The sequence below is a fragment of the Cariama cristata genome, unplaced genomic scaffold (assembly GCF_000690535.1).
Source record: "Cariama cristata isolate BGI_N322 unplaced genomic scaffold, ASM69053v1 scaffold44551, whole genome shotgun sequence".
Lineage (NCBI taxonomy): Eukaryota > Metazoa > Chordata > Aves > Cariamiformes > Cariamidae > Cariama > Cariama cristata.
This window is the reverse complement of record NW_009601852.1, coordinates 16,425-35,114: the sequence shown is the minus strand read 5'-3', so window position 1 is coordinate 35,114 and position 18,690 is coordinate 16,425. Positions and strand designations below refer to the sequence as shown.

At 44.8% G+C, this 18,690-nt stretch overlaps 1 protein-coding gene across 1 annotated transcript in view; it reads right to left on the bottom strand.

Annotated features, from left to right (window-relative positions):
* LOC104169625 (dedicator of cytokinesis protein 11-like) overlaps positions 1–16,048 on the bottom strand; it is a gene marked incomplete at both ends in the record, with an annotated part of 29,183 nt that extends 13,135 nt beyond the window's left edge. Inside the window, 13 exons of the mRNA XM_009710599.1 lie at positions 238–320; positions 1,325–1,447; positions 1,819–2,028; positions 3,728–3,868; positions 5,882–5,965; positions 6,536–6,615; positions 7,066–7,243; positions 8,476–8,610; positions 11,269–11,364; positions 13,602–13,671; positions 14,835–14,917; positions 15,632–15,721; positions 15,932–16,048. Of these exons, the coding sequence (XP_009708901.1) occupies positions 238–320; positions 1,325–1,447; positions 1,819–2,028; positions 3,728–3,868; positions 5,882–5,965; positions 6,536–6,615; positions 7,066–7,243; positions 8,476–8,610; positions 11,269–11,364; positions 13,602–13,671; positions 14,835–14,917; positions 15,632–15,721; positions 15,932–16,048 (1,490 nt within the window). The remainder of the gene's footprint in view (positions 1–237; positions 321–1,324; positions 1,448–1,818; positions 2,029–3,727; positions 3,869–5,881; positions 5,966–6,535; positions 6,616–7,065; positions 7,244–8,475; positions 8,611–11,268; positions 11,365–13,601; positions 13,672–14,834; positions 14,918–15,631; positions 15,722–15,931) is intronic.
* Between the last annotated feature and the right edge of the window lie 2,642 nt (positions 16,049–18,690).

Below are 18,690 nucleotides of genomic sequence, written 5' to 3'. Positions count from 1 at the left end.
AGGTTACTATGTTCCCAGCACTGTTTACTTTTTAATATTTTGTTTCTAATTCTAGATAGAGCATTTCAGGCCGATCCCCATTTTGTCTTGGGAATCGGGAGCCAGATTCTGCCCTTGGCTGCAACTTCACTGACTTCAGTCACTTGGCTCTTTGCCCCCTCAGCCGGATCGTGTCCCCGATAACTCGCAGCAGCAGCAGCTCCCACCATGGCCAAAGCGCAGTCCGAGGTGACCAACCTGGCAGCCCAGCCGAAGGGCATCCTGTACTGTCCCAGACGGCTGCACACCTGCTTGGCCACCTTATGCACCTTCTGGGCAGTCTGTAAAATACATGAGATGTTAGTGTGTGCCATGGCTTCCACACTGCCCTGGAAAAGGAATAAAGAGCACTGCACTCTCCAGGGAGAGGAAATTCTCTGTATTCCACAACGCACGGTTCCCTGGGCACACTGCCCAACAGTCACCGAAGCAGCTGATGGACACCTCTGTCTCTCATTTCACACCATACACATTTATTACTTTTGCAAAGCAATAGCAAACACGATCTGGGCATAGTCATATTAAAACTCCTCTTGATTCTGCATTAAACTGTCTGGGTATTAGTGTTTTATTTTCCAAAGGGTATTAGTTTATTTTCCAAAACTGACTGTAATTGGCTCATCCTATACAGACTTACAAAGTGTGCTGAGGGAATGCCATCACATACTGGGTGTTCCATACATTGATTTTTCCAGGGACTAATTTTGACTGGCTGCCACAAAGCAGCATCAGCTCCACCTGGCATGCAGAGACTGATGCCAGCAGCACCAGGGCCCCTCCCTGACCACCCTTTGCATAAGTTTCCCCATATGATCACGGCACTCTGCATGGAGCAAGACAGAAGCAGGGCAAGCAGAATAAAGTGTGAAGTCCATCTTCTGCTGCTACTAAAACATCGCTGATCCCAGCGCGAGTGAGCCGGGACTATTCCAAGACACTGCACGCAGCACCATGTAGCAGTGCAGCCTGTTTCTCCAGGGGTGAAGTGTCCCACTTTTTTGCTGCCAGCCCAGGCTTTGCCTTGTTGAAGTGTCACAGGGAATAGTCTCCCTGCCTCAACTGCTTGGCTCTTTCTAAAAATGCTCTGCCTCTTTCCAGGGAAAGGAACTGAATCTCCCAGCTAAAGCCAGCCTGGGAACAGCACAAGTAGCAGAATGAATGAAGACCAGTATTTGCCAGAAAGAAGCTAAAGAGCAGCAGAAATAATCCCTGTTTCAGACCACACTACCCCCTGCAGCAGCAGACAGCATCACTAAGCAGATACTCTCATGGTCCCATCCAATACCTTCCCCGGGTCCGAGTTTTTCATGTACGGCTCTGCACAGTGTGTAATGCTGCCCTGCAGCACCTTCTCCACACGGGCCACCAGGAAGATCTCCACGTGTGGGTCAGTCACGGAGAAAACTCCCTGCAATAGATAGACAGAAGGCTGTCAGAGAGCAGGATACCCTACCTGTACCACTGGGTTTGGCCCTGATCATCTCGCTGTCCCTTCCCACAACCCACACAGCCCCTGCTCTGGCTGCTGCTGTGGATGGGCCATGGTGACTCACAAGACTTGAGCATGGTCAAGTCTTGAAAAACTCGACCTGGTTCTTTGCCCATCGTTGCCAGTGAGCCTGAAGTGGCAATTGGCTTGAGACAGTGACCAAAACCCCACAGTTCAAAAGAAAAGTTGACTTCTGCTTCTCCACACAGTGGATAACAAAACACCGCAATGCTCCTAAACATCCACAGGCTCAGCAGAGATACAGAATGAGGAGAAATTCAGTTCTTCACCCGTTTTATGTAGCGCAGGCAAGACTCGGGGACCCCATGCACAAGGCTCTCGCCTGGCGAACATCCCTTGGTGCCCTCCACTCCAGACGCAGAGTTATCCAGCAGCATGTCACGGACTGATGGAGGGTTCAAGTCCACGTGGAAGTCAGCTGATATCTTGCAATTATTTCTCAGGTCAAATAACGCCAAGCTTAGGAAAAAGGGCTCAACCTAGAAATTTGATTGAATATATGTGTCAAAAAAAAAAAGCGCATGGTATAGGCTCAGGAATATCAACAGGCATTGCCTTCCCTGCTAGGTTTGCCTTCTGTATCTGTTTGTTCCTTTAGTTTTGTACACCAGCATTGTACAGAATTCTTGCAGGGAATCCATGTTTATTTGCTTTATGAATACATAAAACCATTTTTTTCCTGCCTCTTCTTGCATTTTGATCTAGTCAATTTGAACAAGGCTACGTTAAAATCATCAATGAAATCTAAAGAATGAAATCCTTAGGGTTTTTATATAAGTGATAAACTATGAAATTACGAAGAAAAGATGACCCCAATCTATCAGAGTTGTTTATCCTTTGCAATGAGAAATAAATCAACTTAAGAGTGTTTATGTTGACATGCTAAAGACCACTTCACTTATTGAGCAAAGTCAATCAGCTCTGGATGGCTCAACTGCAAGACACTCAAAATGTTCCTCAGCTGCTATATGCTGGGTGGCACAGGAGCAAAGTTAGCTCTTCCAGGCAGGAAAGCTCAAATACAAGGCTAACACCGCTAAGGAACTGCGTGTGCAAAATCTGCCAACTTGTTCATAGCTATTGACCTTGACAGCACAAGGCAAGTGGTAACAATTCCATGTATTTTTAATTCAAAGATCCCAGCAGGCATGCGTCCATGTAAAGATAAAAGCGAAGGCCTGAAGATAAGACTGTAGTGTGCCTGAGACTTTAGAGCATAACTTGGAGGCATTATATCCATACTAAAAATGTGCTGATTAGGTCTAATTCTGGGCCTGATTAAGGATGAATAACAAGAATCTCTGCTATCAGCGATGCATTCATCTGCTGGGAGTTACTGAGGAGAACAAGCCTGGTGTAGCAGCTGTGAGCAGCCAATATGAAACCATCACAAAAAAGCCTCTGCAATTCTAACAGGCATCAGAGAAGGTACCATCAGCAGAGATCCGACAGGGCCAGTGCCACTGCCTCCCCTGCAATGCTACCATCTGCTGCTCTGGCACCCTTGCATAAAGGGTTGATGCCAGCCAGAGCAAATGCAGGACATGATAATAAGGATTATGTTTTGGGAGGAAAGACTGGAGGACCCTGGTCTGTTCAGCCTGGCAGACTGAAGGCTGAGGAGAAATGTAATAGCCATCTACAGACATCAGAGGCTCAGAAAACACAAGGAAGAGATTTTTAGGCTAAGGCACAACTTTGGCACAATAACAGATGTATGTAATAAAGCGGCTGTCAATACAGTTAGGCTAGGAGTCAGAAGAATGTTTCAGGACAGGGAAATCCCTTACCATTAGGGGAATGAAATCAAACACAGCAGTGAGCAGTCTGGAGATGGAGCTGAATCATTTACCAACAGGACTTTCACAGGGACCCAGAACGCGGCAGATACACGCTCCCCATTCCCTATGCCTCTGAACTGCTGGTTTCCCAGCAGCCCCAGTTCCCATCAGGCTGAGGCACATCAGGACAGACCCTGTCCCCAAACACACTTTTGGAACACCAAAATACCGAGGCAGACAAATCCTGCAGTGACCCTGGGCCAGCAGTCACCACCCGCTCCCATCAGAGCTCATGGCAAAATGGGATGTTTTTATCCACCCAGATTAAACTGCCGAGGGTTTTTCTTGCCGGTGAGGAGAAAGCAGACAAAGCAGGACACGCCAGAGCTCCCCTTACATTGGTGGGTCCTCCTTCCGACCGGTCGCTGAGCTGAGCGAGGAGGTTGAGGGAGAAATCCTGGCAGCACACCACGAAGCGCCTGCTGCACTTTTCCTCAAATGGCTTCACATCTGGCTCGATCCCTGAGAAGTCTAGCCTCTAGACAGCAAACAAACAAATCTGATCTCATCAAAAAAGAAATTAAATCCCTAAATAATGTTAAGGGATCACGTTACAGCCAATACTATCTTAATTTTTTTTTTTTAAAGTGGTACATAAGGTAGAAGACAGTCACAAATGAGTGCCATTTGGTGATGTTACACAAATGTATTCAAGACATGAATTCATGGGGATGTATCAATTTTTAGCAGTCTGGTTTGTAGAGCACAGAAAACTAAACCTCAGTATGATTTCAGTTCCTTCCTGCTTTGCTGTAACCCTGGGGATCTTCCCAAACACCATTTACAGCTTGGGGAAGAAAGCGGAACATAAGCCGTCGTTACACTCAGTAAAGTATCTTCCACTTTGAAGATCTGACTAGTTTAAGAGATGGTCCCTGTGCCTGAAATAGAGAGAAGGCACATGCCATTGAGATTGTGAACAACATCTCGAAGTGGAAGGCATTTCTAGATGCACAGCAATAACTGATGTGGTTAGAAACAACAGACTGTCTGCAGAGCCAGTTGGGAAATCCAGTCTTGATTATAATCACCTCCTTCCTAACCCAGAACACCCATGCCTGGTCTGTGCCTTGACATCTGCCCTTCCCAGAGAGCAGACATGTACGTGACCAAAATACCATCAGCCAGATAAAGACCCTCAGCCTTCACCATACTCATCGTACTGGGCACTGGGGACATAGAGCTACCAAACACCCCTAAATACCAGTAACAATCTGGCACAGTCCTATTTGTTTTTCCTCCTCAAATTCTGCAGAAACCTGCATGCCAAACTTTGGGTGCTGATATCTCACAATCAAGTAGTTTCAGCAAAACAGGTTGCAATTGTTAATCTCATTCTGGGAAACTCTACCCATTGTTTTCCCTATTTCCTTTTGATGAGGAAAGTACTTTGCAGTTATATGTTCCTGCTCCCAGTTTCCTTCGCGCCAGGCATACAAGCATGCACGTACACACTGGCATTGACTAGGGCAGTGATTCTGAACACCCAGTGTTACAGCAGATCTGACTGACCCACACCAGGATGAAGAGCTCTGGGTATAGAGGGAGGGCAGTGAATTCAGCCTAACCATTTGGTTAGGTAAAAAGAGACATCTTAGATACTCTACGCCGAATAATATTTCCACTTTTATTATTTGATTAGAACATAGGAAACTTCTCAAAGCTTTTTTTTAAAAAAAAAGCCTTCTAAATGCTTATCTTATTCCTATTAAAGACATTACAGAAGTGCCAAGAGAAAAGTTCATTCTGTACAATTAAACCTTACAAAGACTAATTACATTTCCTTGTTAAACCACACTGTTCTTTCTCACAGGTGTGAACAAGCCAAAGCATGCCAGAAGGAGAACTAGAAACTATGAAAAAACTTCGAACAATTCTCTAAAATTATGTTAACAATTGCAGCTCATTCCACTGAAATCCCATACCTGGACTTTGGCAGAGAGCTCAGCAAAGATGTCAAAGCCAAGAAGAAAACAAGCCAATATTCAATGAACCCCCTACTCCTGTGCATGAGAACAGCATGGGGTATGTTCTCTGTTTGTGTATCCCTTACATTTGAAAACTCCCTGAAGACTAAGGCTCTCCCTGTAAACTCCTCTCATGGTCTTTAACACCACTGCTCCCTACTCCAGAGGTGCTGAGCCCACGCAGTGTTGCAGGTGTCCTTGCAATACCACTTCTACTGCTTCTGTGACCATGACAACCTCCCAGAGACCCAGATGATGGGTTTGAAATCCAGCAACATCAAGATGCATCACACCAAAGCCAGCAAAGCTGTGCGGGGCTGCTATGAGTCTTCCCTTTGTTTGAGTTGTCACCTGAGCACTGACATCTTGTTCAGCTCTCACTGACCGGGACATGGGCTGCACTTCTATTCTCCATTCCACCAAAAAACACGCTGCCTCTGTAGGCAAACGTGGCCACGCAAGGCAGCAGGGGAGTCACGACACAGAGAACAAAACCTCACATTTGCAAACATGGGGATGTTTACCTGGACTTCTGGGTCAAAAGAAAAGAGGTTTTGTCTTCCATCATTTCTGCTCAGTTTGTTCAGCTGATCTGTTTCTCTTCCATACTAGGACAAAGGAAAGCATTGATATTACTGCCTGGCTGCATAGAAGCAAACTTTATTATTTGGAAGAATGAAAGCAAAACAAAATAAATATTTTTCAGGTTCTCTTTGTGATACGTGAGATGACGCAAGGCTTCTCAGCTGTAGCCACCAACACGGTGCAATGATGGTAAAGTGATGTGGCTCTGCCAAATGAGAAAGCAGACAGAAGGAGGCAACCACAGTCTGGATCATAAAGAGGAGGCGGCTGCCACCTAACTGTCCCTCTGCTCTCAGGGCCAGGACCATCACCCTTGCTGCGCAGGAATGAGCAGTACTGACCACAATAGCCCTTCATTCACTCTAAGTCTGCTTCTTCCTTAAGGGCCGCACACACGGAGGCGAGGAGCATGCAGCCTCAAATCATGGAGCTCCCTCCATGAGACAGGCAGATGAGATAAGACACCCCACCAGCACTTGGTGCCTGCCCAGCTTCCCCAGAGCTGAAGACACAGAAAGTAGAAAACCCTTTTGATAGACATGGTGGAGAGAACTAGCTATGGGCTGGGAGAGCGATCTGTGCAAACACGATACCTTCATCAGCTCTGGATGCATGCTTCTCTCCAGGCTCTCCAGAATGTTCTCTGATTTTCCCTGCGTGCTTGATTCATCATCTGCAAGGACACAAAGAACCGATGTTCAAAACAACTGCAGGAGCACAGCTCTGCCAGAAAGCATCCTGCAATATTTGCTTACAATAGCACAGAAACAGTTTACGGAGACTTTTCCATTCCTCAGGAGTAAGATTTTTCCATACATTACTAGTACCAGAGTGTAGTATTACAGCCTGCTAGGTCTTTCCAAGGCAGAACTTCAGCACAGAGCCAATTTTCCAGGAGTCTTGAAACTTTGCCATGGATTTCCCACCCAGAGGAAGGGTCATGTTTCCCTCCACTTTTATTCCTCAGGCTACTGTCTACGTTATAGTAAGCCCTTTTGCATGATACCATGTGTTAGCCACAATTCTTGGTATTAATACAGGAAGAAAAGTACGCACTTCTCCAGGCATACTGCCTGCATCCTGCTGGAGAAGGGTGAAGGCAGGTATTTATTTATAAACTGACCTTGCACAGATTCCACAGTATCTTTCTTCTCTTGCACCAAACTCTCAGTATTGCTCTGAATGATCTTTCTCAGAGTTACCAGCCATTCTTCCATCTCCTGCTCAGTTTCAGCTGCAAGATAGTGGCTGTACTTGTCTATCGTCTTCAGTTCAAATGCATAACGGCGCATCTTAGGACACTGAACAAACAAATAAGAGAGAGAAAGATTTGCATTACATTTTCCTCAACGACTCAGCACAGTACCCGCCGTAAGGCTCCTCTCTGTGAAAGGATCTTGAACTGAAATACCAGGAAATACAATGCAAGCACCCTCCTTGACACAGTGCCTCTCCTGCACTAATCACAAAGGGCTTCATGGCTGTGATCAAGCAGTCTGCAGCTCCATGGTTGCAAGCTACTCTGAAAGTGGAAGCAAGCCAGACTGAACCACAGACATTGCACTGAGGAGCAGGAGCAAGCTCCTTCTTATGTTGTCAGACCTTTAATATTTACCCATAGAAGCCAGGGACTGGATTTTTCTGACATAGTAAGTAACATCACACTCCAGGACACTCAGAGGCATCTGTCTTAAAGGCAAGTGGTTCAACGCAACTTCTCTGAGCTCTGCTGGCATTTAAACAGCATTTTCCAACCAGAAGCCAAGGCAAATCTGATGCAACTTGGGAAGTACATCCCGTACATCACTGAGCCATGTGCACTATTCCTTTTACTGTGTTCAGAAAGATAAATGGAAATGTGTAGCTCTGACTCATCCATGCTGAAGCAAACCACCCGAGTAATTTAAGCCGCCCTGTACCAGCTCCACCATACTTGGTGCTTGAAGCTTCTGCCGTTGCTGTCTCTGCAGAAAGCACCGCAGCAATCCACTGCTGCACTTCACCCTCAGCATAACAAAGCAAACCCAGGTTTAAGCCCTGTACAAATACCTGCTCCTAAAACCCTACAAGCCCTTTGCAGGTTATAAGTCCCAAAGGGCTGCACATTTGCATGTAACTTAAGAAACAAGAAGCTAGTGTGAGCAACAAATAGAGCAGGAAGGTGCCCAAGACTGTCACACCAATTACTTACTGGTTTCAACTCTCAGGGTGTCTTGGAAGGCACTTGACCTACGATAACCAGGTAAAGGAGACGGACAGAGCAGGGAGACAGCAGATGAGGTAATGATGAAATGCTTCCATTTTACTCTGACAGCAGTTCTTCCACTTGCTGTCTTCCTGGCCAAAAGTATGGCACCCTTATGAAATGCCTTGCCTACCTTTTAATCAGATTAGCTGACAGAGCAAACCAGCTCTGGGTTAGTTTGTAAATCCATGCCTTCACCCCTCGATGGCACAGACCCCGAGAGAGTACGTCTGTCTCGGAGCTAGCAATGCATACGCCCATGTACAGCCATGCAGAAAGCACACCTACCTGAACAACATCATTGCAAGCATCCAAGAAAATACAGCCTTTGGATTCTTTTGAAATTTTCTCATCTTTGTAGGAATTAAGAATATAGGAGCCATCGGTGAGTTGTGACAAGTAAAAATACCTCCTCTTGAACACCTGCAAAAAGTACAGTCTTGCTTATGCAAGTATTCACTCTGTTGTATATCACAAACCACAGCCTCAGTATCTGCCCTCCTGCTATTGAGAAAATAGTGTAACAAGAAACACTGATGACCCTAGATTTCAGATTCACCCCTTTGAGTATGACTTGTTTTTATAAAGAGAGATTTCATCATCTTCTTTAATTTTAATGTCCTTGTTGTTGTTATAAGGCTACCCATCTAAAGCAAAGCCCTAGGGCTTCCAGCTCATCTCTCAGCTGGCCTCGGCCTCATTTATCTTTACAAAGTAATGCTGCATGGTAAATTCAGATCAGCACATCGCTTGAAGGTTCACACCACCCTAGAGCAGGCATTTCCAGAGCCTTTTTGATAAAGACCTCAGTTAGAATTACAAAGTAATTCTCTAGAACACTTTGGAACAGACACGTGGATATTCTTAGCACTCAAAGGCAAGCCAAGGGACACTGTAATCCATTCAACTGCTTGGGCTTTGTTTTGGTTTTTTTGTGGGTTTTTTTGTGTTTTTTTTTTTTGTTGTTGTTGTTGTTTTTTTTACAAACCTATTTCATGAACTAGCTTTACGTTAGTGTTCAATTCTCACCTCAAAAAGCAGTAAGTTTGGGAGAAGTGTTCCTATGTTTGAGCTACTGATTTTTGTGAAAAAAAGCTCTCCAGTATCTCAGAACATCTTATTTCATGTTTGTCAGCCAAAAGACACTGGACTATAATTCAGGAGAACATTTTGGCAGCAATTATGGTAGCACCATATGCTGTCAAGTCTACAAGGAGCAGGGTGCATTTCGCAGTTGCTGAGTATCAGTGTTAGGAGAACCACGAAGGAAGCTGGGGCAAGAGGCACTGTGAGTATTTCCACTGTTCTGCATATCTGGAAGATCTACGAATAAACACAGCATTTTTCATCCCAGATGGGAGCCTCCTGGTAATTTCCTGCTCCCGTCATTACTGACACTAGCACATGTTCTGTAAATCCACTCACTTGCATAGAACTGGAAGGGAGCACTGTGCTCTGAACAGTAACCTAAGCCCTCTGAAAGGTAACCTCTGGTATCATTTAGATGACTAGTTAGCTGTAGAGATGCTCCAAGGGTTGTTGAGTTTTAGGTTTTGTAAGATTTAACTAAATCTTTAGTTCAACAAAGCATAGAAATACATGGAAAGCTAAGTAAGCTAAGCATTAAGCCAGCTTAAACACTGATTTAGCAATTCACTGAATCAATCTCAGAAACTTTGGCGGTGGATGCTACAGAAATCCAGGATAGATCTCTCTCTAGATATTGCTGGGTTGATATCCCTCATGGGTATGGGGTTTTATGCTAAACCATTTGCATCTTCTGAATTCTGTTCAAAGGGAAACACTGTTCCTATGATCTTCCCCCTTCTAAGCACTGCTGTCAGCAATAACTGTCAGAAGACTATGATCATTTGAAATGAATACTATAAACCTAGGAGCAGAGGGAACATCCCCTCTGATCAGGCTACAGATGCTGTTGGTGAGTATTGCAATTGCAGAGGGATGGCTAGAGAACTGGGGAAGTCCGTTTCAGTACTTTGATATCTGAGTTTCACAGGAGACCCTGTGGATCTTATTAATTGAAGTGAAGCCAGTGTAATTCAGATAACACCTCTGAAAGGTGGGTCTGAGGTGCTGGGCACAGAGGCCAACAATACCACAAGATGCTCAGTCAAGAACAGACCCAACTGATTGCTTTGAGCACGTGTGATACCGCCTCCACAAGTTACAGGAGCAGAAATGTTCTGCTCGGAAAAGCAGAGGATCAGAAAATCCTTTTCTATTGCCTTCAAGCTCATGAATAGTAATTTTAAAACTCATATTAAAATTAGCCCTATGAACGGTCCTGTTCCATGTCTCATGAAAGCATAACTCGTTGAATCAAACCTCAGAACAACTGAGCTTTTTGAGATTTACTAATACACTTACAAAGCAGCCTCACTGCAGCCGTTCTTCAGCTGCACAGTTGAGCATAACTCCCTAATATTCTCTCTATGCTGTAACAAGGCAGCTGCATGGTGAACAACAGAGGGGCTCATTGCCACAGAACAAACCTGTGGTAAAACTATTAAAAACCTCCATTGCAAAATCTAAGCAATGTCATGCTGGATTATGTACAGTGGAGAACAGGAGAAAATGCAGCTGTTGCTTCTAGGTCAGTAATGCTCCAGCTCCTCACTGATGTCACCCCTGCTTTTAAAGCAAAGACTTGTCATTTCAATTTAAAGCTGGTCTCCATACATATTTCCTACCAGCAAGGAAACTATCAATTCAGAAAATCTTCCTTGCAGGGCAGCTGTTTCAGTTATTTAAATTGCCTTCCTCTTCTGGGCCTCAGCTGCTCATTCAGAAAACAATCTTGGTATACTAGAACATACTTTGTCTTTTTGTTCAGCTTGCCTGTCATGATGTGAAGTGCATTGGTCTTACATTCTGGGGAAGGAAGGGTCAAAGGTTGTTGCCAGACTGGGTTTTCCAGTCCACCTTGGGATACTTTACAAGACGGATGGACGCCCATCCAAACCCAAACCCACCCGTTGCACTCCTGCTAGCTTTAGAGATGTGGTCTGAACTTAACCTTTTGCCTCGTTCACAATTAACATAACGCTGGATTAAACTGACCTTCATGGTAACAGTGATCGTGCTATTTACATTTGCTTTGTGCAGCCAGCCTTGCTTTATCACACCACCCTTCTGGGAGCACAGGGACGAGGAATCCTGAAAGTGAGCAAAAGATCAGAAAAAGAGGAGGTCAGGTGAACTGTCTGCCAGACAAAATTCCCCTTGGACACAAGAAATATGTCCACCCTGGAAAACAATACCGTTTTAACCACAGCAATACAGCAACATGTAGAACGTACGTGTAACATGTACAGCTACACATACAGCGTTATCACAAAAAAACTTCAGGGTTATCTCTTTCCAAGAAAGAGGTAAAACAGGCTAGTTTGGGTCACCTTTAAAAGAGAAAGATTACATCCATGCTGATAGAGCTGCACAGCAGTTTTGCAATGAGGAAATGCATGTTGGTTCTTACGTGGTATTTCAAAAACCTGGGAAAGAAGGAAATTTTCAAAATAGTCTGTTTAGGAAGTTGCAAAATGCAGAACTCCAGACTTATTTTGTCATTTCCTTTTGTACACATCAACTCTCCATTTTAAATTCAGGCAAAACCCACCAAACTCCAATAGCTGAAATGTGACTGACTGGTTTCACATTCATCAAAACAAAAAGCTTCAGGTGACCCAACCAGGCTGTTCTTGATATACCAGCTGGGATTTCCATCTCTGCTCCTGTCTCGTGGTCCCAGAAAGGGAGAACGGCTCTCCATCCGCACCTAACTGTGACCTCCACTGGGGAGGGAGGGAAATGAGATCCCAGACTGATGAAAAAACCCCTCTCCCTGTGACTTTCAGTGACTCAGCAGCAGAGGTGGACCTGGACTGTCTGCAGATGAGCTATGAAGGACAGGTTAATATCATCTCCTGCATCCCAAATGGCAGGTTTTCACTCTTTTCTCGTCAAAATTCCAATGACAAAGTAAATTTTCTGATGCTTTATTTCCCTGGGTAAAACAACCCCTGATTTCTCCTTTATAATGGTTCACTTTTTTTCATCAAGAGATTTCTTTTACTTGCATTTCTATTACATAATTCTAATGCAAATGCTCTGTCAGGAAACTGTAACAGAATCCTTTACATGTGGCCATGTCAAAAGATATAAATGCCAAAGTATCTGCCAAAGCACTTGGAATACTCTTCCACAACCAACCTCAGTAACTTCATTTGTTTGAGTATTTGGAACACTGAGCAGAAGAAAAAAGGCCTCCACCAAATTTTGATAGCATATTTTTGTTCTTTTGCTTTTTCAGAAGCATGCTGATAACATACTGCACAGCTCTGTCTCCAGCCCAAATTAGATATTATTAAAGGGGTAACACCGCAAGTTAACAATGTAATGCAAACGAACAACACAGCCAAAAAAATTAGACTAAAATTGACAATACATTTCCATTTACAAAGAAGCCATCCCAGTCCAGACCTGAGGTGTGCCGGGACATACACAGCAATTGTGAGAAATGTGCATGAAACAGCCCCTTCAAATCTTCAGCTCTGCAAGAAAGAAAATTCCTTTTCCTCTGTAAGTTCCTCAGCAGCAGCATCTTGGTGTCATGTGGATTTTAAAGAGCTGGGCTTAAACTCTTCCCACTGTAAACTAAACTTCTTAATGTCATGTGTGTGAATTAAGCTTCACATGGTACTTGAGATACAAAAATGCTATCCCCCCCTTTTGAAGCAAGCACGATAAGCACAGGGAAATATGGCATCTGCATCACGCAAAATGACCACCGGGTTTGAGACATCCCAATTGTCAGAGCCCCCAGCTCACTCCCGTGGAGGAGCTCCAAGGCTGCAAATCTTCCCTGCAACCAGCTGAGCACAAACATGCCAACTTCCAGAGGAAGCAAATGCCTCTGAACATTTGCATCGGATGGACAGAATGGGACTGACACGCTGAACATACTGGGTAGAAGTGAATGATTAAGAATTGCAGGTTATATGGTACAACACAAAACTTTTTAAGAGGAGGACCCCGATATCACAGTGTAGTTGAAAACGAAATTGCCCACTTTTAATTCTGGACATGAAGAATTTTACTTAGTAATTGTTTGGCTTCCTTTTTTCTCTTCTGCTGCTGCACTGCTTCAAGTGAAAAAGCCATGACAAATATTACGGCTAATCTTCCTTGGCTCCCAGAGATTATCTTGTCATACTTTGAAATAAATCACTGTTTCAGTTTTGGTCCTATCTTCACAGCACAAAGCATCTCAACAGAAAACCATTCCTGGGAACTGAATTCTGAATTTGCCTTGTGAAATCTGCTTTTTAACAGATCTTAGAGTGGACTATGTAAAAAAAAAAAAAAAAAAAAAAAAAAAAAGCAGCCCTCCTTACCTCATCCTTTTCAAAGTCTTCATCAATTTCAAACACATGGCTTGGAATCTTGTCTGGCCTAAAGGATTTGCTGAAATCACAACATATTTTCATTTTTAATGACTGGGACATAAGGGTCCTCCGAGCCAGCAGCTGATGCTGGATCCAGAAGCAATAGCCAAACTGCAGACTACAGAGCATAGCAGAACTGTTCTCCTGCAGAAGACAGATTTCAAGAGCCCTGCAGCCCCTTAGAGGTGGAGAAAGCTAACTTCTGAATGCATTTCATGGAAATTAAGCACAAGTAGTATGTAATTAGCTTTCTCCTTGTTAGCTGTCTGATTCTGCAGAGTTTTTGCTGACTTGCATTTATGCAACGCAGAGATGCAGCAGGCCAGTTTATCTTCCATCTTGCTAAGAAAGCAGCAAGATCAGACTGCAAGGTTAGTTACAAATTTTAATACGATTTGATCAACACTGTTGCCCCATTGCTGCCTCACATCCCTGTGAGATCCTCAGAACAGACCCACTTCAGTCAATTAACAAGAAAAAGCATTTAACAAGCTGCCAGCACACAAGCAGCCCAAAAGGTGGTCCAGACATGCATGGAGCATGGGGAGCGAGAGCAGAGCAGGTGTTATCATTGAGAAAGTAATAATCTAGCCGAAATCCGAGATGTATATGCCCGTCTGAAAAAACGGATTAGCTTTGGAGATGGAATCACTGGCCCAGCCTGGCATTTCAGAGCACATAACTCCTCAGCACTGCCAGCATTAACAGCGATACTACACCACTGGATTAAAGTTGTCAAACAACTTCTCCGTGACAGGGGACAGAAAGAGGATCTGCTCAGCCTGGGAACACCCTGTCTAGCACAGAGAACATCAGCCCAAGGAGACAATGAGGCTCCTGATTTGGGATGAGCCGACACTGCCAACACTATTTATCCCACCACGAGTCCAGACTGTAGTCTGTCCTCATCCCAGATGGAGGGGGCTGTTCGCACGCTGGTGGATAGGATGTGAAGTAATAACCCATGCTGACAACATTATCAGCATCTCCCTGACAGAGCTGAGTGACAACAGCGTGACAACATGAACCTCTAGCTCTCTAACCTTCAGAGTGATATGCCTCTGGAGGGGAGGCTGCTTGTGGGACAGGCATCAGGAAAAAGGGCAGACTGTTTCTGCTAAGCCTGATCAAACCCCAGCCCTGTGACCATGCATTAGTATTCCAAGGGAGCGCGACACTTACCATGGCAACATCCGAAAGTCTCCTGAGTATTCCTCATACTTGTAGTTTACCACGTGCCAGTCTGAGCTGTAGGTTTTAATGCACTGAAAGGAAAACAATACAGCTCTTTGAAAGCTACACCAAGCAAAACAAAACCATGCACAAGTCTGAAAGGTTACAGACTGCTGGGTGAGGTAAGCACAAGTGGAAAGGGTCTGAACAAGGCTGCTTCACTTGTTTTATGTTGCAATACAGAATTTCATAAGGAACCTTTTCCACACAGAGGCAAAAATCGCACAGCATCTGGCCTGCACACAGCTACTGATTTTGGATTTACATCGCTTCAAAGCTTTAAAAAAAAGAGTAGTGATTTGGGAGGGGACTGTTTTCCAGAAAGTACCAATTTTCTGCCCTCAGAAATGTAGTGCCTCTAACTCGATCATCGCTCAGCATTTAGTTCCACTGCCCTTGGAAGGAATGGTCCTAGAGAGCAGCACTTTACAGAACAAACCCATGGCACTCGGGATGCTCCAGGGAGGCTGTGTCATCCACCTCTTGCCCTGCTGCATGCCCGCATCTTGCGGCTCAGGTGGTGCAAAGCCACACACCTTGTCTGTGTACAAAACCCACTGGAAAGAAGCACTGGACAAGAGGCACATGCAAGAACTATCTTGCGTGGCCAGTCTCCCAGAGACTGGTGCTTTGCATACAGGAAGAACTAAGTGATCTGCAACCTCGCAGACCAGGAACTCCAGCAGAGCATCTTGCCTAAGGGAGAAAGTGCTGAAGGCAGATGTTGTATGGACTTTTGCCCCTACCTCTTTGACAAAGAGACTTTGAGCTTTCTTTAGAGCGTCTTCTGGCACTGTTGACTGGACAGTCCTTCTCTGTCGACCAATGACTGAGATCTGCAGGTAAAAGGAGAATGTGTTTTCAGTGCAAACTGGGTCTTCAGGGCTTGATACTTAGTGGCCCCAAATCACCAATGGGTCATTTTGGTTTTATGCATCAGTAATGCAGCCAAAATTAACATATGGTTAACAGTGGAAATTTTCCAAGGTAAGCAGGACTGGACATGACTGAGCCTCAAACATGAGAAACAGCCAGCACAAACTCACAGATACATCTTCAATCGGAAATATCAGCAGGTCCCGGAGGGGATCACTGTAGATCTGAACTTTGCGTTGAAGGATCACATTCTCATAGTCCAAGGGTTCAACCACTTTGGTTTTTTCCTGCAGGAAAAATAGAAAAGGAAAAAAATTACATATATAATATATAAAATAAACAGTAACTAACACCTTGTGCTTAATTTAGCCTGACAATTTCAAACTGTGTTACCAATGGACTGCTCATTAATTCAGCAATCTGAGACTCATGTGGTGCAGGTAACCACCGATGTGCATGTTTTGTAGAGAGGGAAACGAAGGGTTAAGTCATTTGTGCCTGGTAATAAGCTATGGGAAGAAACAAAGCACTGTGCTGCTCTTGTCCAAGCACGGTCTCTAATTTCTTAATGGAGCAAGAAATCCTCCTGGACAGGCCACAGCTTTAACAGCTGCAAGCTTCAGTGACTTTACGTTTGAGGAGCTCATTCATACAGCTCAGAAGAAATACGGCCTCCTGTGCTGGCTCTGCTCAGCTCAAAGCTGGTTTTGCTAGAGGAGCTGATGAGAGCTGTGCTCTCTCTGGAAACATGTCGCTAGCAAGATGAGAGCAAGCGGCTGCTATGACCTCCAGAGCAGGAATCTCGCCCTGTGGAAGGAACAGCAGCATCCTTCTGGAAAGGCAGGAAAGCCTTCTCCATAAATCACACCTCAGCCACAGCTGAAGGCTGGAAAAATCTGAAGCCTAGTTTTTCTCTCACTTACATTTCTGGGAAGCAAGAGGAACTTCTCTAAAATCCCTGGAATCACGAGTGAAAACTGTCAGGAGAATGCCACTACATTCACGATTGCATTACTTTTGTCCTTGTTACAAGTCCAGAAAACAGAACTTTAAAAAGTGTGAGAAAAACACAAGGGCAACTTCTGAAGTAGGCAAATGTCAGCTCAGCTGCCCAGCCCTAGACTTCAGATTTCATAAGTAAGAGTCAGGCACTTAGCACTGCGGTTGTGAAAATTAAACTTCACACCAAAAGCAAACCCGTGACTCTATATGAACGGTCAGACTAAAACGGGAAGCAAATTCTGATACATCAGCTTTGCCTTGTTTTGAATCTCGACCAAAATCTTGATGCCTGGCCATGCCGCGGATAGTGTTTATGAAACCCCTCCAGCAGCCGTGTGATGCCAGGATGGCACGTGCCTTGAGATAACACCCTTGAGCACAGCGTGTTTGGGCTCTCCACCCTCAGAAGAGGAACACTGGATGCTTCCCCATCAGCAGCAAACTTTACACCCCAGGTGAATGGTTTTGCTGGGATGAACTGTTCACATAGCCTTGATTTAAAAATGAGACCAGTACAAGGTCTCTCGCTGCAGACAGCAAAACCTGTAGCCTAAGAAAATGAGTCCAAAATGAGGACCAAAAGCTCAGCATCATATAACACCACTGGGTAAAGAGGCACACCACCAAGCATCCAAACAGCTCAATATTGCCTGTGACACGTGAGATAAGCCAATAAATCAACATTGCTCTTCCAAAAACAATCACAGTCAAAGGGGTTCTATTTTATGCCTTTGGCTCCTGAGTCTCTGGGATGCATTAAGTAACGTCTTCAAGCCCTTTGCAGCAAGTGTGAGCCAAGGTTTTGCTTTAATGACAACTGAGCATCTCCTGTGTTGAAGTGGAGCTGGTGCTGGGACTTTGGGGAGGCAGTTGTCACTCAAGGTGGTAACGGCTCCAGGCAGGAGCCATTTGGGGATGGTCATATTTTAATCTTATTTTAATCTTTTTCTGAAATGTTCCAGAAAATGTTTGTATGGTCACACTGGCACCTTTAAAAAAAAAATAAAAATCAAAGAATTGTAGAAAAACATTTCTTTCCTTTTTTACCATACTCTGGTACATGGTCAAAAGAGAATAAAAATCCAGGGTCTATAGCAAACCTGGATGGTCCACTGGGCTGGAGCAGTGAAGGCAGCCATCTCTCTCAGATTGCCTCTGGCTTCTCTTACCCAAAGGACCACTCCCACCAAGTAGAGGCTGCTCCTCTGTCCCAGGTGCACCACTGGTGAACTTTTAATACGTTCAGAAAGGAAAACCGAGAATGAAAGCTTTTCCCCACAGCACTTCAGAAATGCAAGGCAGGTACCTTTCACACCGTGTTTCCCAGGACTGCATCCCAGCAGCATAACGATGTCTCAGCATCTCTCTGATGGGGGACAGCACACAGCCTATGTGCAACTAAGGCCTGTTTTACTAATGTAAGTGATGCCCAAGTCCTGTGCAAGCCTCTGGGAAGAGCAGTTTCTGCACAGCCTTTCACCAAGCACCTGCTCTGCCATGCTTCTGGCTGTCCACAAAGAAGCTCTTACTCTTGGTTGGGGAAAATATACCTCCTGCCCCAGACAGTTTTGCACTCAAAATGTCTCTTTTCCATGCTGCAGGAATCCAGCATGGATTAGCCCAAATATCTGAAACAGTTCTCTTAATCGCTCTCTGGAAACTTTGCTTCACTGCTTGCATGGTCCTCTAAGAAACCTTGCAAGTCTCAGCACCAGCAGAAGCACTGCAGGCATCACAGGAGAAGCTCACCAGATTACCGGTGGGAAAGACAAAGATCACCTGACAGAGAGCCCATGCTAGGTGCCAGAGCATCCAGGGGCTGTTGCTCGCTCCCCCATCCACAGGGGACTTTGGGCATGGGGTGGTGAATGCTGCCAGCCCCACTGCATGTGGAGTGCCTCTTGCTCCTGCAGCCAGAATCTGAGCT